The 22982-nt window shown below is 37.7% G+C and overlaps 1 protein-coding gene across 6 annotated transcripts in view; it reads right to left on the bottom strand.

Moving 5' to 3' along the window:
* Nucleotides 1–22982, bottom strand: part of UMAD1 (UBAP1-MVB12-associated (UMA) domain containing 1) — an 86718-nt gene that overhangs the window by 8280 nt on the left and 55456 nt on the right. For all 6 annotated transcript variants that reach the window (XM_080579996.1, XM_080579998.1, XM_080579999.1 and 3 more), the window contains one exon: nt 11354–11439. In XM_080579996.1, coding sequence (XP_080436122.1) covers nt 11354–11439 — 86 coding nt within the window. The remainder of the gene's footprint in view (nt 1–11353; nt 11440–22982) is intronic.

Genomic DNA, 22982 nt, shown 5'->3' with positions numbered 1-22982 from the left:
TGTAATACAGCACCGATCTGTCTTTCTTAAAGAGCTCCTGCTACCTGCACAAATGTCATGTCTTAGTACACAGCATATTTTTTTCTCCATTTATCAATATTACTGCTCAGAATAACACAGAACCAGGTTCTAAAATAAGCTTTTAAGTATATTTTTTTTACTGATTTATGACATATATTTTAGTTATATATCCTCTTTAAAGCATGCTCTTCAGCTGTTTCCTAGACTAGGACAGAATCAAGGTCAGGTTAATGTTCCTGAGATCTTAAATAAAATTCTAAAGAAACAGTAAAAAGTACCTCTGACATCCTACATTTTTTATTATTATTATTATTATAGAAAAGCTCCCCACAGAGTATCCTGGCACACTGACAGCAACAGGGGAACCTCTGCTAAACCACGCTTTTGTATTAGCAATGATATGCATTTCTACATCTTTATTGGCCTTAAAGCAATTAGAAAAGTATAATTGTTCAGAACTAGCTTTTTCAGTCATGCAGGAACAATCTGATATTCTAAATGCAGAATGAGCTGTCTGTATTTAATACATGTTCCTTGCCCCCTCAAACAGCTAAAACTGTTAATCACTATAGAGGGGAAGCACTGCAAAGTTGCCATTTGAACTTGTGATACTTCGAATAGTTGCGTGGTTAAAGTGTGTTCATTATCCTAGTAAATACTAGAGATGCCTGTTAACACTTGTAAAATGCAATTCCACCCTGAAAAGTATTAAGTAACAAAAAAGACTGCATATCTAGTGTCTAAAGCATCTATCCCCTTATTAATGCTAGAAGAAAAACATTGTTTTTCTTAGTTAACAATTTTACAAACTCCAACTGAAATAAGATTAAGCTTCTGTTTTACTCAAACCCCTATAATAACGATTTGACACATGAAATACTTGGAGGGTGTTTGGTGATAAATTTAGCTAAGATATTGAACTTCATATAACTGAGATTGTATAATGATATTTTTATTTCTAAGTCCTATTTCTACACCTTTATTCCTAATACCATTTATCTTACTTAACTGTTTTATTCATTAATTGTTTAAAGACAGAAAATCATAACATCTCAAATGTGGGCATCTAGAACAAGAAATTACATAATTGTGAACAGGGATGCAACATGAGGAAAAACTGTAGAACTAACAGAAAGCAAAAATAATAAAAAGGCAGAAAATAATTCTAAATCTTAATTAAAAATAGGACTTAATTTCCCACCATAACTAAAATATTTTTGGCACATGAATTTGGACTATATAACTTTTACAATGAATACACCTAGACCTCCGTACAATGAAAATGACACCAAATTGTACAAGCCAAAACGCAGAACCTCAAAGATCTAAAAATAGTAACTGATCTGAGTAAGAGGTGATACTGCTCTGAGCCTGCCACAGATTTGGAGCTTTGTCACTCAGCATTGAAAAATACCACATCGAAAAGAAAGCCTGATCTTCATGCTGATCATGATCAGAGGTTTGAAATAAAAGATGAAGAAAAAAACAACATATAACCCTAGTTTCTGCATTAAGCCCTATGTAGGTGAGGTAGGGCCCTAGCTTCTTTTCTTTTTTTCTTTTTTTAGTGCCCAAATTTCTTTTTTTTTTTTTTCTATAATAGAATTCATTTTCTTGTTCCCCTTTCCTGGAGCCAGGGATATTCCAGCACACAAATGATTTTGTCACCAATTTAAGATGTCAGAACTCACTTCTGTCTGACGACAACACTGTATCATGGGATCCTTCTACAGCAAAATGTTTTTATGCTAAAAATAATTTTTGAACAATTACATTTGCATTGGAATCAAAACTTTATTCCCTTCCTTATCTTCACTTCAATCCCAACCAATTCCAGCACTTTTGAATGTGAAAATGTAAGATGCATATCAGCCTTCACAAACCCTCAGCAGCAGGGTTCCCTTTCCTGCTGCCTTCCTGCACCCCTCTGCAGGCCCTTGAGCACAGGGCACAGTCCTAATACGTGAATTTTGGACAACTTTCCCCTTTACAACGTGAATACCGTGATAAGAATTATCTTAGAAGAGACAGAGAGATGTGGGTTCAGTAAGGAACAGTTTATCTAGTTCCTCTGTTCCTTTGAAGCGCTATGCAAGCTATTCATAGCTTAGACCTCATACAGTATAATAAGCAACATGAACAATATTCAACACGTTGTGCTCGTGCCAGTGCCAGGAAACGTTGCTAACTAGGCCAGATTGTTATACTTTTTGCTGCAGCATGTATGCTTAAAGATTGAAAAGTTCATGAAGATGGCTACAGTGAGTAAACTACCAGCCAGAAGAACTGCAACTGAAAATACGGGCAATTCCGGCCATCCAGCAGTGCATTCCTCAGCCACAAGGCAGAGGTGAAGGACAAGGCAACATACTGCAAAATGATCAGAGAAGTCTGATAAATGCTGATAATGGATTTCTTCTGCAACTTCAGCGTCATCCCAAAGCACAAAATACTCACATTTATTTTGCTGCTACCTTCATTTCTGCTGGAATACAAACCTTTGATATTCACTCCTAAAATTCAGTTATCTATTGAAGCAGCTTTGAGCCATGAATGAATTCTTTGTACGTGGACAATGACAATGTTACTTATCCCCCTAGAAAATACTCTTTTAATTGGGCTGAAATCAGGAGCACTGTTTATATTTTAACTTTTTGATATAGCCAGAGAACATACTAAGAAATGAATTTCCCATAAAATGTTAATCGCATATTTAAATAAATACTATTTAAATAATCTCTTTTAATTTAGCAGTTACATTTAGTCACCGTAGTTATCTCTAGGTCACTTGTAGTGACAAGATTTGAGTTTCTCTATACTGCTCCAGGCAAAAAAAAATAAATAAAACCATAAGACCTTTTGGGCACGTGCCATCCTGAACAGGAGGAGCTCAGACAAACTGAGTCCCTGCTTCCACGTCTTTACCTCGTTCCCAACCCTTGCTATCGTAGAAGCTCCAAAACAGTAACCTACTGTGACAGCAGAAAGATGACACTTTCTCTGAGATGGTAGATGGCCATGGAGCAAAACCTCTAAAAAAGAGGATAATACTGCATTCTTGTTATTCTACTAGATGTATGAAAATTCAAGGACTTGAATGGGAAAGAAAGCTGTGAACTTCAGAAAAGAACCTAGAAAAGTCAATTGAAAATAAGAGCCTAGTAGGAAAATATTTAGCCAACACAGTTTCACAAAAGAAATCAGTAATTTTTTCAGCAAATAGGACCAAGTGGGAAAAGCTGCCTAAATGTGAAGTTAAAATGATGTTACTGTTTGACAAGAAAAGTAAATCTCCCCTTGAGTTGTCACAGTAGCGAAGACATCCATGAAATGTCTCCCTAGAATGTAAGTATCAGTGAGAGGAAAAAGACAGATGGGTAACTTCCATCTACAACAAGAGGAAAGAAAAAGGAAATTATCTTGGATTTGGTCTTTTGGTCTTCTGAAAGTGCTAATTGATAAGAGTGATCATAGAAAAGATTTACTAGTCTGAACCCAGGTGAAGCTTTTCTCCAGTGATAACTGCAAACAATGTTTTCGCAGTCCTTCGCAAAGTTTTGTTTGGCAACTGAACCCCCAGATCTTTCCAGAAATCCCTCTTCTCAGTCTTGAAGAACACAAATGGATCCTCAGGCAGATGTGTGAATAAAAGTGACTGCACTAAGTGCTTTGTTCTGAGTTTTTTTTTTCCTGCTGCATATATATAAACCCAAGCGTGTGGCAAGAGTAGCACTATGTTCTATCTCAAAATTAAAAATATTCTAAGTCTGAAATAGTGAATTAGGCAAGATGCCTAATGCAACATTCTACCTGCTCTCCCCACAGAGATTCAAGTGAGAAATAAGAGGAAGGAAGGCTAGATATTTGACTCCAAGTTCCTCCAGACACAGTGTGTAGCTGGAGCACTCGTCAAGAGCACCATCAGCAAAGAGTTTACCAGGAGCCAGAGTCTGTCAAGCTTCGATCTACGAACGGTAATGACAGACCGAGTTGTCCTCAGCACCTACTGCTTAGGCTTTTGAGACACAGGAATAAAAGCAAGATGACTCCCAAAGCAGAAAAGGACCAAATAAATAAATAAATAAAACAAAAAGAAACAGATATTGGCCATCTCTTTCGATTATGTAGGCCTCTTTTAGCCTCCTGGTTTTCTGTGGAAGGAAGACAATTGAACCATAATGAAAAGGAAGAAATGTAATTTCTTAATGTTTAAAATAGACTTGTTCTTATAGCAAGTAGGTCTATTTGCATTGCAACACTAGAAAAGTATTCTTAAAATTTGTAACAATGTGGAAACAAAAAAATGTGCAAACAAACCCATTTTATCTTAATGCATTTTTAAAAAGTACTTTAGAACAAAATTTGACTGTGTGCTACCCAATGCACAGTCTTTTAAAAATCTGATGCAGCTGAGAAGTGGTGAGGTTTTGGGGGATTTTTTTTAAAGATAGAAATTAAAGCAATAGCACATTATGAAGAATTAATCAATAAAATCATCAAATCACACTTATGTACAGAAAAACATATTCCTGTCTTACCAATCTTGCATTTTGGACTGAAACGAGGCATTTTTGTGTGATTTTTTCCTTTCCATTAAAATGGACTGGCCACTGCTGTTTATTTTGTTTGTTTGTTTGTTTTGTTTTCCCCCGACAGTGGCAGTGAAACTAACCTAAGAACACTGTTACTTTCCTTACGTGGTGTTTAGAGTAATTATTAATAAGCTGCCCTATACCACGGTCTTTTAGCCACCATTTTACACTAATGCATCATGTTGTAAATATCACTGTACCATCAGGCTATATTAGCATGCTGTCTCATCAAATGATGTATGATCTACATTGTATTTTAGATCAATTTTAATATTTTGAAAGCCCAGAAGGGTTACTCCCAGAGGCAGGATGACTGACCGATCAATGCGTTGACAGCAGCAAAGTGAACCAGCATTACTGGCTTTTAGTCCAACCGCATGTGTTTGGGCAAGAGATACAGGATAATCAGTAGTTTTATCTGGGGATTAACTTAGTCAGAAGATTCCAAAATTAGACAAAGGCTAAAAAATGTGAGTGGGAACATCTGGGCACCTAATTTGAGCGTCTCCTACTACAAATAACCAGCCAGTGTAACAGAATAAGCACGCAATTTCATTAAGCATATAGCGAGTCTCTGCGCAAACTAAATAGCGAGATATGCGAATTGTGCTTCTGGATACACGTGCCTTGGTCATTATTTGGAGTACACGTGCCTCTACTAAAGCCTAGCTCTCAAACTGCAGAGGCTGCCAATCAGGCCAATTTTGCTATTTTGTAACTTCTACATGTGAAATAATAACTTCTTTGCTATCTGTAGGCAGTAAACAATGAAAATATATCATGCTTGTGGGCCACTTTTTCTCTGCAGGAGGTGGTTTTGTCTGGCGTTGTGCAAACCTCCCCAATGGTACAGACCCGTCACAGCCGTGGCTCTCCGCTCCCCAAGCACGGCGGTGGGAGGCAGGGATGTCCCAAATGCCCGTGTTGGTGCTTGGCTTCTGCTTACAAGCATTTGCTAACCAGGCAGGACATTCAAGCCCCTTAAAAGAATGTTAAGCATCCTCAGTTCTTGTCATAATGAAATCTTAACATAAGTTAAACAAAGGGATGATGTTACAAGTAGCAGTTAACTTGCAAACTGCTGTAAGAAAATGCTTTGTAAGAAAGCTGCATTACTTTTTTGAAAATGAACTGTTTTTGATGAATTCAGAGAGGAAGCTGGTGGCAAACACGTTAATTCACATCTCTCCATTCCCACTCCAGTTCCCTATGTCTAAAAATGTAATACTTCCCTTAAAAAAAAAGACCATTGACATAGCATTCTTGGTGTTACTATGATTGCTAAGTATCTGAAGTAACCCCAACTGTATATCACGTTACACAGATAATGAGTCTAACTATTCACTTCAGAATTGAAAAAACAACCTACAAGGTGGTACTCTTATAAGACATGCTCAGGTCTTACTGATTGACTCTAGGTCGATAGATCACCTGAATCAGAGTTCATACAGTATTTTTTGTAAGGCCACAGTAACTTATCCTTTGTGACGTGTATAAGCAGACTTTCTTATGGATGATCACGTTGCTTAAATTTTACACATGCATGTATGTATACATAATATATGTACACACCCGCAAACCCCAAGGTGCCCAACTGTGGAGGGCAGGAAGAAGTCCACGGGTCAGCAAACTTGGGAGATCTTCCTTGGTCTTCCTAAGACCTCTTAGGTATTTCGAGCAATTATCAAACAGGTAGCAATATGAACGTTACGATGTAATTAAGCTCTATGAAGTAAATACCTATTACTATGTAATTGCTGACTTTTAGCTGACTGGGCTATTTACCTTCTTTCTCAGTAAGGTCACAACCATATACCGCAACCTTCTTATCATATGGCAGCTCTGCTTTGTAGGCACTCTCAGTCTGTGCCTAAGGCTGTGTGGTAAATGCAGGTCCCCCAAAGAACTGCCAGCTACATGCAAAGGAGGCAGGGAGCTAAGAAAGAAGGTGTCCACTGCAACCACCAATACTGAGAACTATTCATCCTTCTTTAAAAGTAACGTAAAAACATCACTTCCTATAGCTTATAATCCTACGTAACAGTTGAATGAAACATAAGACCTTCTTCTGAAGGTACCAGCATTCAGAGAAAAGTACGTGCTTGATGACCTGATGCAGACAGTCTTATTCCAGTCCCTTCTAAGAGTGGATAATTTCATTAAGTGATTACTGCTTACATACCCAATTAAGAAGAGAGAAAATATGGAGCAACATGCTTTAAGGGCTTTATAGGTGAAGAAGTACTTGTAGTTAATATGACATATGACAAGCAATTAATCTAACCAGGCCACAACTAGAATCCTAACTTAAGAGGGCTTTAAAAAATATAGAAAGAAAAGAAAAAGAAACGAAACAAAAAACCCTAATCTGCTAATCTAAGCTGTTACATTTTCTATAAACATTAACATTTGTCAAAATGGAACAAACTAATTACAAACGTTGGCCGATAATTTTGAAATATCAGCCACCTACTCTAAAGCAAAAGTAGGGAATTTGAAATGATGCAGCAAATCTAGCCCAGAGCACCCTTCTTGAATTTTTAAATCTGGAACCTTCTGAACCATAACCTAAGAGTTGGCATCTCTTTTTCTGGTAACTTGTAAAAATATTCATGACAGCCAAGCTTTAGCAAACATTGGACAATAACACGTCTGGAAGAACTGATTAATTAATATTCATATACATACATACATATATATATATATATTTAAAAAGACAACAAGGCAGCGTTAGCATTATTCATGTACTGGAATTATATCAGATGATTGCCAGGTGATCTGCCCAAAAGGAGATCTTAAAAGTCTATCAGCTTCAGCACTACTTACTAATTTCCGTAGAAGATTAAAAGTAACAAACTCGTCTTTTTTTTTCACTTTTATACTATGCACTCACAACTTGCATGATCTTTTCCTTGATATTTTATATCTTGTAGTATTTCTGTCTTCCCAATTGAACAGTATTGCCCCAAAACAAATGTGAAAGAAGTTGTTATCTACATCTATTCAAAATTCTTAAACAGCAGAGTTTTAAAAAGGATCAATTTAATGAGAATATTTTCCTCACCTTCTGGTATAAAAATATTTTTTCTAATTTATTTGAATACTCAGCCAAAATAGCGCACAGTAGTATCTATATGGAGAAAGCCATAGATAGTTTTAAATTTAGGTCAGTAAACATGGCCATTCTATCTGCTACTTCTCAGTTTGTAGTACCAAATTATGCACAGAAAGGTCACAAGAACTATAACACAACAACTGCAATTCATAACAAAAGCTATGTCCTACAATGATAAGTATAACAGCAAGGTATATAATTAAGAGTGGCTATAACAGCAACATATAAATTAGATAATTATGGGTTAAGCAGTCCCTTGGAGGATTCTCTCTTGCCCTAGAAAACATATAACAAGCTCCTTAGATAGAAGGCAATCGCAATTAAGTATTTGAGGGAGAAATAAGACTATAAAGAAAACCAAAAGCCAACACACAGTAAGAGGAAAATCTTAATTTACAATCTAAATGTGGCTCTCATTTTTGGTAGTTTATTTTAATACACTTACTGGTACAGTTTCCACCCATTAAATCTGCTGACATCTGTTGGCTAAAGAACGCATGTCAGATTATCAAGAAGTGCAATATCAAATAAACACGAGCTGCTTCTTAAGGTGACAGTATGGAGATGCAAAACACTGCAGCTATTATCAGATTATTTTTTTTTTCTTTCTTGCATCAATTTAATAATCCCAGGTGCCCTGGACACCAGACGTACAATAATCTACATAAATCCTAATTCACAGCCATACCATCTGTCAAAAATATTTTTTATGTCTCCTAATAGATATGCTACATAATTGCTTTCACAGTAGGACAAAAAAATATGGTTGTGCTAATTTGCTTTACCAATGGAATAGCTCATTATCAAAAATAACCCCACCACATTACTGGAGTTTCCAGCACTCTTCATATATCAAAACTAACCTTTCCATTTGGTTACTTTCTATAAGCTTAAATTCCCAATGAAAGCAGATAAAGATTGAATTATCTGGAAATTGTACTATAATAATGGAAAACCCACAAGCATGAAAAAAAATAAGACCATATTATCTGTTTCTATTATGATGGTGTTGCACTGTTAAAATTAGCTTTGCATTTCATAGTCACAAAGAGACTAATTTCTCGGTCCTGCAGAGTGCTAAGCATTTTGGCCCCCGTCCAGAAAAGCACTTAAATGCACGTCTAACTTTTAGTTCATGAGCCTGAAGCAACTTCAGTGGGATCGTACATGCTTGATTAGGCCCAGAGCACTCATTACCCTGCAGGACGACCAGTCTCCCTAGGACAAACCTGGCATCAGGAGATGACCCTCCCAAGCCTCTGTCTACTCGCTGGCGATGGAGAGGATGCTCCACATGGGACTGTTCAAGGCAGGAGCTTCTGCTCCCACCCCTTGCAGCAGAAGGATAAGCTTTCAGACTAAAGCTGAGAACACCTTCCCTCCAACAAGTTTCTAAATATCTGCAGTTCCTCTGACAGCACTACATGCAATGCGAAAACCTCGTAAAACAGTGCAGACTGCTGGTACTGCAATTCTTATGGGAGGTTCTGTTAAATGTTTCTAGCTGCAGCAAGATGGTCTTGTTACAATCTTTTCTTTCTGCAGTAGTTTACATGAAATAAGCAATATTATCCAGAAATATGTATTGGAGAATTCAATAATTGTACAGAAAACAACTCCAGTAGTACCTAAGTAAGTGGGAAATTCCAAAGATGATGACAGTTACAAAAAATACTCCAGAAAACATTTTGTTCAAAAATCAACCTCAGCTTCATTTCCCGTTTGACTAAGGAAGTGACCCATGAGCAAAGTATTACTTTATTCTTTTTTAAATCACATTTCTAAAAGCACTTGTTCATGCTCCACAAAGTTGACATCTATTAAGATGTCAAATAGATAATATTTAAAAACAAAAGCAAGTTTCCAGAAACTGAAAGATTCAGTTGAAGAACTAAACACTTTTCTTTCAACTATGCACGACAAATATCTGGTACTACTTTGCAGTTGAACAAATATCTTTTAACATAGTGCACTGTGTTTATGAAGTATTTTTGTTCTAATGCTAACAAGTTTATTATTTCAATTAATGTTCTATGTCTCAATGACATATTGAGTAGGTAATACAATGTTTTTCCAGTTTCGCTAAATTGGTAGATTTCTGCCACAAATTTATAAAATCATACTCATTACTGCAAATGGAAATATTGCTTTCCTAATATCCCAGATTATCCATTTCATTTGATGATCCTCAGTTACTAAATTTAATTTGAGAAACTGAGAACTCCTTTGAGTAAATGTGAAGTCCAAACACCCAAATCCAGAGACTGGAATTAAAATATATCTTAATTAAGTTGATGTTGTAAATTTGTACAAACATTCTTGTGACATACAAGTCCTTCAATATAAAGATTAAAATAAATACATATTTTCATGGTAATATCTGATATTTTATTTTGAAATTTGTTTCTTTTCTCTAACTCATAAACGCTTAAAATCCGTAATATTATACAAGTTCCTGTTTTTCTGAATCCCCACAGAAGTGAACAAACCATGGATGCTATAATAACCAGCAGTTCACCATACCTAGCAACACCACATTAAGGGAAACCATATCTGTGCAGTAACAACAATACCAATGCATTTTAGTGCCTCAAAATTGCACGACTTCAGTGGCAAAACACCTTGCTCAGATGTGCATAGACAGAGAAATCAGACTAAAGTTTTGATGAATGAAAGATTTCTGTATCAGGCCCAGTTTTTAATTTATAATTAAAAAATGGAACTGTAAAACACACCCACACACACATTGAGCATTCTTAGACGAGCAACATCAACGCACACACCTCTGATATATCAAGGGACTTAGCAATAATATATATTACAATGTCATTGAGAAGAGAGAGAGACAGAGTTAGTTACAAGGTTAGAAATGAGAAAGAGAGAGATAAAGAATGGGTTACGGAAAAAAAAAGAAAAAGGATCCTCAAAAGCATAAAAATACAAACAAAATGTTTTATAGTTATCTTGCACATATCTAGGACTATACAGCAATGGAAAACAGGCTCATACTCATTGCAAAAACATTTTCAGAGGAGGTGGAGAAGAAAAATACGTGTACACCATATGCAAAAATCTTCCGGAAAGCCCTCTTTGGCATACACAGATTAAATATTAAATAAACCAGATGAAGAAAAAGAAGTCCAGATTTACAGCCACACAGTACTGAAACAGAAAACAAATACACAATAAAGACAGTCTATTATACTCACACATTTACAACATGTAACGTATAACAGTAACTGGGGAAATAAATAACTTATGTAAACGTTTGACATTTTCCATCACTGCTCACTACACTAATACTTGTATGCAATTCATTAACACTCCAGCTACAGTTCCATGCTTGCAAATCTCAAGTATAAAAATGAGATAAACAGCAACAGCACACAGCCCAGCCTTCCCTTCTTACTCTTTCTTTTTCAAATCAATATCGGTGGCCTTAACAGTGTTGTCATCTAATTACTAGTAATGCTTCTTCTATGATAGATGGCAAGAAAGGCTGAGTAGGCACTTAGTCTGCAGAGGATGTGAATGTATTGAGACCTTCTCCTGCAGGACATTCATACTTCTTAAATGATCTGCTATCAAAGTTTCAGCATGCATGAGTAAAGAGATAATCCCCTACCTGTGAAGGTTGACTGTAGGTCGGTCTGGTCTCTGGAAACGAAGTTTTGTCCTTTGACTCTCTGTTTTGATCATCAGCTGTCTCACCTAGCAAAGAAAGAAAATACCTATTAAATCACTGAAATCCTTCATGTGTTATAGGGAGTAAGAAAAGATCTTGAGCTTGTACAATTCCTTGGGAAAGGGAGAACTCTGTTGCCACATTTATATTTTACAGTTTTGAACATGAGAAAACAAACACTGAGTAGTGGTCTGTGAAAACCGGGAGTAAATCTGTCTCAATTAGTTAAAGTGAAAAATACAGAAAAACAAAGAAAATGAAAAAAAAAAAGTAATAAAAAAGGGCCCCCCTATTTTTGAACACTTAGGACTGACCATTAAATTCTAATAATGGCAAAGTGTCAAGCAAAGGAGATGTAGCGGTGCAAAGGCCATAGCCGGTACAAGCATCAGTCACGTCCCTCCAAGTCAGGCTAGGAGGACACGCGCATGGTTATTCTATCCTCATTTACAACCTAGTTTCTGTACAGGAGATATCTGTGCACAAGTGTCAAGAAAGAGATGCGGCATAAAAAAAGAAATTCCCTGGCTTTAGCCATACAGGGAAAATGACTACTGGGCAGGCTGGACATTAACCTCATCCCATTGCATGGACGTGGCTACCTCTTTCTAGGATTTTGCAGATGAGACACGATCTCCTAAAAGCTGCAGCTGGTACCAATCTAAGACAGGTAGATCACAGCAATAAACTAGAGGCAGAGTATTAATTTTATTTTAGAGAGAGAAGTTACATCAGTAATTTTAGTAAAAATGTAAAGGCAGTAAAACAAAAAAGCAGCATTTCTCAGATATGGTAAAAAAAATCTAACTAACTTATTTCTCTAATTGTCTTTGACTGTGGGATGTCATACAAGAAACTGTAAAAATCTTGTGGATTATCTCTTTATGCTGTTAGTGCAACTCAGCAAATAGTTGGTAAGAAGAGACAACTTAGAAAGATGAAAAAAGATTCAGTTGTGTCATTCTGGTTTTATTTTTATTTGAACTGATGGTGCTTTCTGTAATGGATTATTTTAGAAGCCTGTCTTCTTAAAAAGTCCTGCCACCACAGTTCTAAATGAAAGGGTTCGAGTTACTGTAGCTTAACTCCTTTGCTAAGCCTGTGTTTTTGGCTTTCCTGTGCCATTTTCTCCAGAGGTTTGGTTAGGAGTGGTGCACCTGGCAGAGGCTGCCATGAACAGCAGCCAGCTTCTGCCCATGCCCAGCCAGCCTGGAAGCTGGTGGCATCCCGGTCTGCGCGTGCTTGCACCAAGCTGTCACCCACCCCCAAGGACCCACGGTCAGACCCCTGGGTACACTGCAATATTTGGAAAAGTACCTTACAAAATCTAGCAGTAGTGTTTAGTCATCGGGTATATTTTTAATAGTCTAGGATAATTCCTAACAGTGTCAACAGTGTCAGGAGCATCGTCAGTAAATACATGTTGTAGGTCATTAATGCCTACTCACTCCATTAGTGTCTACACCTTTCTAGAACCTTCCTGGAGTTGAAAAATGCTTCTCAGTTAGCCTGTAGTTCTCTACATAAAATACTCCGAAGTACTTGCATTCACATCATCTCTTTAAAACAAAGATAAATTTGTGAGGGGGGAGGGGAGAAGTGCGAAAAAAGTGGGAAGAGAACACAAGAGAAGGGGAGTCAGAGCATCTTCAATCCCTCCCTATGACACTGTGAAAAATAAAATGTGTAAGCACCTATAAGATTATAAGTAACTGCCATTAAAATAAATCATGTCACCCAATTAGTTCACATATGTACTGAAGTAGAGGTCTGCAAAGAAAAATTATTAGAGGTCCTGTAAATGCCATCTGCAATGAAATATTGCAAAAACTTGGAGAGGCATGAAAATAGTTGGCAGATGTATGAAGAGGAGAATAAAACATATTTTTGGTACATTTGCTGCGGATGAGAGTGCAAACAAGTTGAAATCGTAGCAAATTGAGGCTAGATCAGCTTCTCCAGAAGTGAGGCTGGCCGAGAGCTTGGATCAACTGCTTCAGGAAGTAGTGGAATGTCCCCCTCTAAAGGGCTGCGGAGAGAGGCTGAAGAAACATCTGTTACGAATGGCTTCAGCCCTGCCAAGACAAGGAGGATGAATGACCTTTTGTATTCCCTCCTAGTCCTGTGCTCTATGAAAGATGCGGGAGGAAAAACACAGGATACCCCTCCCTCAGATCACGATTTGTCAAGGGAACTGGCAAATGCTGGCTGCACGGAGACTTGTGAAGATGCGGTGCAAGCAGACTGCAGCTTGCTGGACAAAGGCTAAGCAAGTGTGTAAGGGACGAGCCGGGTAGCCTGTCCGTAGCAAAGGGACAGCTAATAGAAATCAACGAGAGGACTCATATTGGGTAAAGTTGGGAGTATGCAGAAACATACTGAAAGAGTTACACTGGAGATCTAAGAAAACCGAACCAACTTCTTCCTCCTCATCTTTATATACTGTTCCTGGAAAAGCACTTGGAAGTTTTTATATTCGAAGAAACAAAAGACCTAATTGATATGTGTTAGTGCTATCCAGAATATACTTTTTTTTTTCTTCCTGTGATTGGTTTTCCTTAAGATGAAAAGAAATCGTTGCTTGAAATCTGTACGAAAAGGTCAAAAATGTAAAAATGTTCACAGGAAAAGAGGAATAAGGACAGCTCATTGGGAGAGAAATTAAACATTTTTTTGACTTAGAACTTTGACATCCAACTCCCACAGGTGGGAAGTTCATGGTATCTGGTGTTTCACAACTTGGACTGACTTTGCAAACTGAACTTCAATGCAGATTTCCTCGTTAAAAAAAAAAAAAGTGCAAATGAGAAAAACTCAACATCTTCCCAGATTTTTAGATACATATATGGTCCTGCAAAGATAACCTATGAATCTTCGCATAGATTAGTATTACTTGACTTAATGGAATTAAAGCAGTTATAGGCAGCTGCACACTAAGCCACCTAAGACATCCACTAGGATAGAATAGTTTTCTACAGAAAAAAAAAATATTCTTGGTGTACTTCTTTGACAACTTCCTTTCTCAAATATCCAAATAGATTAATCAACCTTATTATCACCCTATTTCTACTAGCCCAAGTGATGAATTGACTTTCACATACCTCCCCAATCCCAGCCTCTCCCAGCTCCAACAGTTCCCAACCTATTATGCTAGCCATAACCGATGCATCTTGTCTCACCACACCCAAATGTTTTGTTCAGCTTGCCTTGGTTTCCTATTGACCTCAGTTCTAATCTCTTCCTTCACTGCAAGTCAGTTTCTCTTCCCTCTTCAGTCTCTGCCTCTCAGATGCTTCCCCCTCTGATCTGGTTTTCCTCTTCTCTGCTGCAGCCCTACACCCTTCTATTCTTGTCTACCTAGATGTTAGGAAGGCGGATAAAGGTGAATGCTGATGAGAAAGACAGCCTTGGGAGCAGGAACTAAGATGGGTTCTTTTGAGCACCTTACACCCCCAGGTTTGCAGTTTTTTAACTGAAAGAAAAAAAAAGAAAAACAACAAACGTACACAATCCTGACATAAATAGGTATGTAATTATAATTTTGCCAAACTAAGCAACTGAAATCTGGCTCTGAAAAAATCAAGAGCACATAACGTTAGTCGGCAGGGCTACCAGCTCACCTCCCTCCCCCCGGTCAGTCTTTCATCAGAACTGAATAGCAAATCAGGGCCAGAGGGACCACTGTAATCATCCTGCCTAACCTCCTGTATAAATATAGGCTATAAGATTTCTTGAATTAATTTGTTTGAACTAGAGCAAGTTTAAAGCTGTATTTTAATTAAGAGATAACAGGCAAAATGATTCATTTTACAAGACAATTAGATTCCTGGCTCATATATCCCTTGGTTTAAAAGCATTATGCAAAGTTTTAGTCATAAAACTCCTATTAAAAAATGAAGTCATGTACCTCAAATGTCATACACTACTCAGAGAACATAAGAATTAGAAACGAAGGGATGCCGTGTGCAGTGTAATGTGGTTCAAACATCGGCCGCATAATCCATGATACGCAGGACATCACTGGGGGAATTTATCAGGAAAATAGTCATGCTCATTCCTGTAAAATATTCCTTTACTTATCAATGGAAATATATTTTCACGTTTGAAAGGAGAGCAGTAGACATTTATCCTACTGCCCAGATGAGGATGTATTTCAAGTCCTCAGTCCTGTTTTTAAGTTACTTTAAGCCTCTTGCAGGTCCAAATGAATGATGTTGCACTCCAAGGTCAGAGACAGAGATTTTCCTTCCTCTGAGCTGGTGCTGGATTTGCACCAACCTTCCCCAAGTTTCACTGGCACCTTCTTTTTCCATGAGCTGCATACAGGTGGTACCCAGGAAAGAAACACACAGCCTAGTCTACAGTATGTACTCGGTACATCCCCCTGTCCCCTCTCAGATTTTTTGGCATCTTCAAAAATTGGCATTTACCTGGACCTCAGCAAACTCTTGTATATAAAGGTTCAACCACAACTTTGGCTTCTACTCAACAAGGAAGTGGGGTTTCTATTTATACTCTTTCCTCTTCCAGCATTTTGTCATCCTCAAGCTGTGTAGTCTCTTGATCAACAGACTGCATTTAAAAGTCTATCCTACCCTCAGCTTAGAAAAGAGAAAAGAATTGTAAATACACGTTAGAGTAACTTGGTCTGCAATTTGTCCTGCTCTGTGCAAGAATCCTGTGAGAAAGCGAACCATGCGCAGCACAGCAAGCAGTAACTAGATATCAAATACACAAATTTCCACGTCATATTCAGCTTCAAAAGGAAGACAGTTATTTTCCATTATACTTTAGTTAGTTGCTTAACTATTTCTTGCCTGTCACTGCCTTTTCTATCCTACCTAAAAACGGCAGGATTCTAGTATTCTGGCTTATGCTTAGAAACAAAAAGGCAAACAGTTCTAAGAAAGGATTAGTAGGATCTGAAAATGAGGGAAGCTGATGCTATGGAAACATAAAGGTTTTAATGCTGTTTCTTGACCCTCTTTCCTACTCATAAATCTTCCCCTCCTTCCCTCAGATAAGGAAGGAAGTCCAGACACACCAATTTTAAGTCAATCACAGAACTTCAAGCTTCAGTTCATCAACAGTTGCACCATTATAACACTATCAACCTAGGGAGGTGTTTAGGAAGTACTGAAGTTCCTTCTCCCCTCCGATCATCTGACTCTCAGGTCTGCCTACAATCTCACTTGTGTGCAGAAGTGTGGTTTGATAGTATTGCTTTTCAGCCCTGCTCTTCTCTCAGCCTCATTTAGCAGCTTCCGGCAACTTCAACTTCCATTGGTTTCCAGATCCAAGCTTATTTAGTAAAAAGTTCCTCTTCTCCTTTCTCTGTGCACACAACACACGGGCAATCAGCAATGGACTCCAAGCTGCTGCTGTTCTCCTCCCTGCCATTTCCATCCTCAAACCTTGTCTCAATAGCCACAGTTGCTTTTAAGAAGAGTCCACAGCCACATTTAGCACCAAAGAAGAGTGCAGAGCTGCCACTCCAGAACATCAGTCAAAGATGTTTTCCATATATATATTTCCAGATATAAGTTTTCCAGGCACCACTCGCCCAATGAATGAGCTGTGGGCTGTAGTGGGGTGGTTCCAGGGAATGCAATTGGCAGTATCCAGAACTTTGGAAATCTTTGCTAATGAGCACGTATTGTATACAAATACAGCAAAGTGGAAAAAATTTTGATTTGATATTTGCTGTTACAGATTAATGTAACACTCACTGATTCACCTGAATCAAATAAGGCACTGACCAGGTGCTGTCCTCTTCAATGCATGAGATAGGGCATGGATGGACGAGTGGTTCTTCTCTTTTCTTAAAGTGGGACAACCATTTTGTACAGCATTAGTGCTGTACAACCTATACATTAACTCTCGTTAGCTTCTATGTATAGTTGGCAAAACAATGAGGTCATCCTAGTTTCAGGTCACCTCATCCTGGTTTCATATTAAAGCTTTTCATATTAACAGCAGTTTCATTTCAACAAGCTAATAATACCTCCTAAAAATCCAATATATCAGCAAAAAGAATCTCCACATCTGCAATTTTCAGCAAAACAAAAGTTTAAGAGTTTATGCTGCATATGGGTAAAAGAGAAGGAAGTCTGAGTAAGCCCATGCTAAAGCACAGGTCTGTGTTAGTCTAAGCAGGCCCACACTAGGGTTTTGGCAGCCCTATATGGAATTTTAACAGTGTTTTTATAGCTGGACATTATGGGGTCCTATAAATGAACATTTTATCAGTAGTAAAACTTACTAGTATCTACCCTAGTTATTCTGATGAACCATGAGAAAATCTGTATAAACTTTGCAGAGTGAGGACCCAGAAAGACTCATTTCTTCAAACTTGTAAAAAGGGAAGGGAGGAAAATGTAACAAGGTAAACATTATCATAAATGTTCTTGCATTTTCAGATATGAAGCTAAGAGGTCCAGTCCTTATTAAGAGGAACAGCAAATCAAACCTCTGCACATGCCACCAAAGATTATAGGAGTGCAACTCCAGATTTCCACCTGGTTGCATTTTGGTATCCCATACTTCTGTAGGTGATCTTAATGCAGTCTCCATCTTGCTAAACAATTATGTCAGTCTTCTCAACCCGCATCCCACTATCAAGACCACAGATCAAACACTCCCCAACAGACTTTTTTTTTTTTCCAAGCTGTAGTTCTTAGAAGATGGCAACAGAAAAAACATTACAAGAGTTTCTCATGTATCTCCTGTAGAGTTTCAGTATCACAGATCTACATACTGTTAAATTTGCAAAAAGCTTTTTATTTCTGTGTTTTTATTTTTTATAATTTATATCCAGCTTCTTAAAGTTTGACTTCTTTCAAAGCTTTCCTGGATCCTAAGACAACGGACCCTTACAGCTTAAAACCAAATCCATCATCAGCCACTTCACTGAGACCAAAGCATTCCCTCTCCCTGCAGTTACCTGCCTTTCTTCTAGGGGTGGTGAGGTCTTTGAGAAAACTGATTAATTGAAATATTCAATGAAATCTTGGTTGGAAGGGATCCCTGGAGGTCACATTAGTCCAATCTCCAGTTCATTGCAGAGCTAACTTCAAAGTTAAACCGTGTTGCTCAGGTCCTTGTCCAGATGAATTTTTAAAGCCTCCAAAGATGCAGATTCCACAGCCTCTCAGCTCTCATTTAAATCTATCCCTTTACTATTTGATCCCTCCAACCCACAGACACATTCAAAGAAAGCTGTAGATTTCATTGTGATGTATTATGTTTCCTCCTTATGATTTTTTGTTTTACCCCCCTTTTGAAAAAAAGAAAACAAACTTATGATACTTCCAAGTCGAGCAAAAAGAAAGGCTAAGGATCAATACCATTCTGTTTTATGCTTCCATGCAATTACTTTCCCCATTATGCTCTCCTACCAACCTTTCTAAGTGGCCCACAGAAACACCGAATCCCCTCACCACTTTCAGCAGACCTCACTCATCCATTTTGCTGTTTGGAAATCCCATTCTTGAGTTCACTACCCTACATGTTGCCGCACCTTTCTTTGTTATCAGCGCATTGCCCGTGCCTAAGGGCAACAACTACTTCACAACTATTCACTACTCTTCCTGTGTTACTGCTACTGATACTGCTTTATGTATAAGCCACGCCATATCTATTATGTGTTAGCACTTTTCGTGAATGTTGCCCCTACAAAAAAATCTACAAAACTGCCTGGAAGGCATAGATTAGGTGCCACAGGCCAGTCTCCACATGCATTCGGTTGCAGTTCTTGACATTCCTAGAGAATCTTCAATTCTTCCTGTCATTCACTCTAGCTGTCAATAAAGCCCCTTCTCTTCATATCAAAGTAAACGCAACCTCAAGCCCAAGTGAATCATACTTCACCGGGAAAGTAAGCCACCTAACCTACTTTTTTTTTTTTTAAATAAATTAGTTACTTCTTTCTTTAGACTTACTGTTTACATAATCACTGAGAATTTACTGTCATGGCCGTCTAGACCTGCTCAACCATCCTAGAATAACTAGTCTGTGTTAAGGTGAAGAATAAAACAAGAAGTCCCTTAAAATGTTATATGTTTGGAGAAATTTAGACTTAAATTATCTCTTTCCTTTCCACCTCACCCTCAAATCTGCTTCCTGGGTAGTGGCTTAGCACAATCCAACTTTGTTATATGGCAAATCTGGTGTGCAGCAACAGCAAAAGAAGCAGCAGTCTGAAAGCCAGACTTCCTCCTAAGGTTACAGTCTCTTCACGATTCCTTTTTGCTTTTTCAAGGGAGGGAGGTAAAGATAATATTATTTGCCTTTATTTGTTCTATGTCTCTTGCTTAACTCCATCTTTACCTTTGAGGAGGATATGACAGACATGATCATCACAATCCCTCCTGCATTTTCTTACTTGAATTGGAAGGACGATAAGAAGTTTAAACTTAGAACAATAACAGACTTTACCTCTTCAGTTCCTTTTGAGTGGCAAAAGGCTACGGGGAAACAGTAACAACAACAAACTTCGCTGAAGACAATAGTAGAGCTCACAGAGTATACAGTTGGTGAGCAACCTCCCCTTAGAAACCTTTAGCAGTATCATTTCCTTGCTACTAGTTCAACTAACCAATAAAACCTATCTGAGAAAGAAACATTTATTATAACACTCTACTTTTCACTATGAAATTAAGATTATTTTACTATCCTCATTCCACTGTGAGGTTAGCCCCCCCCCCCCCCCCCCATTTTATTCACTGTGTGGTTCTGAAGGCAATCCAGGCCAGAATAAAAACAGCATTTTGAAGCCCACTTTGGTCAGGACAGAAGAGCATTTTCCTAGCACTTAAAAATCTGCAGCGTGGTCTGCCTGTTCAGTCAGACACTGAACTTGCATGCCAATAGGGCCAGCATGCATTGAAATGATTTGCCTGACAAAAATTTTGGTGCTGATTGTCGCATATTTGCATGTGAAAGTTGCTACATAAATGCAAATTATGTTAGAAAACCTGATGTAAATGTAAATTTAACCTGCTTTCCTAAGGAAGTGGATTTACATGACCAACTTTCTATCCCTGATAAGACAGGAAAACATTGTCAAATGTGGTTCAAACTGGCACAGATACAGAAAAACCAGATTTTTACAGAATATAATCATCTGCAGCTGGGTAGTGAAAAGAGACCAAAAGTAATGCCACTGCTAAAGGAAAAACCCATTGCACTCTCTGTTCTTCTTGGCCTGCTGGTAGCACAACTAGCAAATATTACTGTGGCTGGTCCCTGTGAATGATGGCAAGGGAAGGGCAAGAAGCAAAAGTCCCTAAATAATGCAGGGAAATAGCTATGGCTATTGTAGAGGAGTAGGACTAAGCAATCCTCAAAGAGGTTGTTGAGAAACTGAGTGCCAGCATTTCCCCTGTTCCAGGGAACACCATGTTTTATTCTGCCTTGCATGAGCAGCTACCTAGGACATTCATGTTAGTTATTTTTGTTAGTTATTAAGAATTTTTTTTTTTTGTCTTCTAGAAACCCTGAAAGCTGAGTTAATACTTCCTGGGAGAAGAATTAACACATAAGACAGAACACTCATTTAACGTAACTTTCATGGTATGTAATTGTAAAAAATCTTCTCCGAAGTCACCACCATTTCCAATTTAGAGTGCTACCATGGTCCCAAAGACACGGTAGTCCCCCACTCAACTCCAGAACAAAGTTAAGCAGAATGAATTTAAAACAAACAACTCACATAAAGTTATACGAATGCACTGATACACAGTGTGTATGTGCCTGTGTGACACACGTGCCAATACACCTGATGCAGAAGTTAAGTCATAATATCCAAGCTTCTATCCAACGTGCTTTAGACAAGGCTTATAAATATTCTGGCTCACAAAGTTCCCTTCCCCTCTTTTTTTTTTTTTCCCAATGATTTTCTATAAGGCAGCCTGATTGCTGGAATCCTTTATCACTGGGACAATCTATATAACATCAATTTTAAGTGGAAAAACTTATGCTATATCCACTGCTGCTTTTGCATTTCAGACACACGCTTGCAGAATATTTAAGAGCAGAGCATATTTTGCTTTCCTCTAAAAAGAAGTGTAAGTTCTCTGTTAGGAGTTTGCATAGTAACAAACACAAGTTTGGGAATACACTCAAAATTGTTATAAAGAGGTTCTGAATAAAAAAAAGGAAAACCTACATCCAAAAGCAATTATAATACATTGTTTAATGAAACAAGCAAAGCGTCTCTGCCTCCAAAACTTCTTGAAATATTAGTTTTGGTTTCTAACATTACTTTTATTGTATTGCTACCACCATCTGCTTTACTTTAATCTTAGGAAAGAGATATAAAATTGAAAAGTAAACTAACGAAAGACGTTGACAAGTAGGCAGTTTCCTCACAAAATAAAACATCTATCCATTTAATCTGTCCTCAGAAATGGCAAAAACAGCACAGTAGCTAATCTTTGGATCAGACTTCTCTCGTGAATAACCAGCTTCACATGAATGATTAAAGGACTGCATATTTTTATTTATTTATTTATTTATTTAGAGCACATAGGTCAATAATGTGGATTAAGTAGGATTAAAGTGTTATTTTCCGATTACTTTTGTGGTTTAAGCAGGTTTAGTACTTCTAGGAACTTTATTTTAAATCCATCTTTGTAGAAGAAACCATGGCACAGAACTTCTTGTTTACTTTTGACTTGTAGGTAAATAACATTGAAATGTTCACTTTAACATATTATCAGTAGACTACATGATTTTGAAGACAATGGGATAAATAGCATCAAACATTCACAGATTTTTAGTATGTTTGATTCAGTACCACTGAATGGGCCCTCTAACCACTAACCGCTTGGGCCTTCAACTGCATTTCTGTCTTACACAGAATGGCACAGATTTGTGAAAACGTAAAGCATCAGCACAAAAAAGCACTAGCAGAATTCTTTAAAATCATGCAAAGAGGAAGGCAGAAGCTATTAAAGAAATAGTGGGGGGAGAAAGTGACAAACGAGAATTTTTGAAGAGACAGAGAAGCATAGTTTATGTAGCCTGAAAAATAAAGGAAAAAAATGTTAATATATCTGTTTACAAAGATAACAGATCAAAAAAGTCTAGCTGGAATGTTTTTGCTTATGCTGTTCAATGAAACATCAAAACATTTGCATGCACACAAAAAAAAGTGATATTAACACTGCCCACAAAGCAAAGAGGAAGAAATGACTAAAAAACGTTCAGTATTTCAATTTTTCATTAAAAAAAAAAATATGCCAGGGCTTTGTACTGTATTCTTATCATACATGGAGAAACTTAACAAAGACCACAGCTGGCTCTAACTTTTATCATTCATGCTGTGGAATTGCCTGATGGACATGATCATATATGCAAAGTTATGCCTACACTGTACATTACTCCCTTCCCTGAACTCTGCAAGGAAATGGCATCTTCCAACTGAAACCAAAGTGTTTTAACTGTCCAAAACCATTGACAAGGAACCCATGTAGGACCGTGCCAGCTTCAAGAGCACAAAGGGAGACAGGCAGTTTTTGACAAGCAGCACTTTTGGTTTCCCGACGCAGCAACCACGCACCTCCCC

This window comes from Anser brachyrhynchus, assembly GCF_964034855.1.
Source record: "Anser brachyrhynchus genome assembly, chromosome: 2".
In the NCBI taxonomy this organism is placed as follows: domain Eukaryota; kingdom Metazoa; phylum Chordata; class Aves; order Anseriformes; family Anatidae; genus Anser; species Anser brachyrhynchus.
This window is presented reverse-complemented; position numbering and strand designations above follow the sequence as displayed.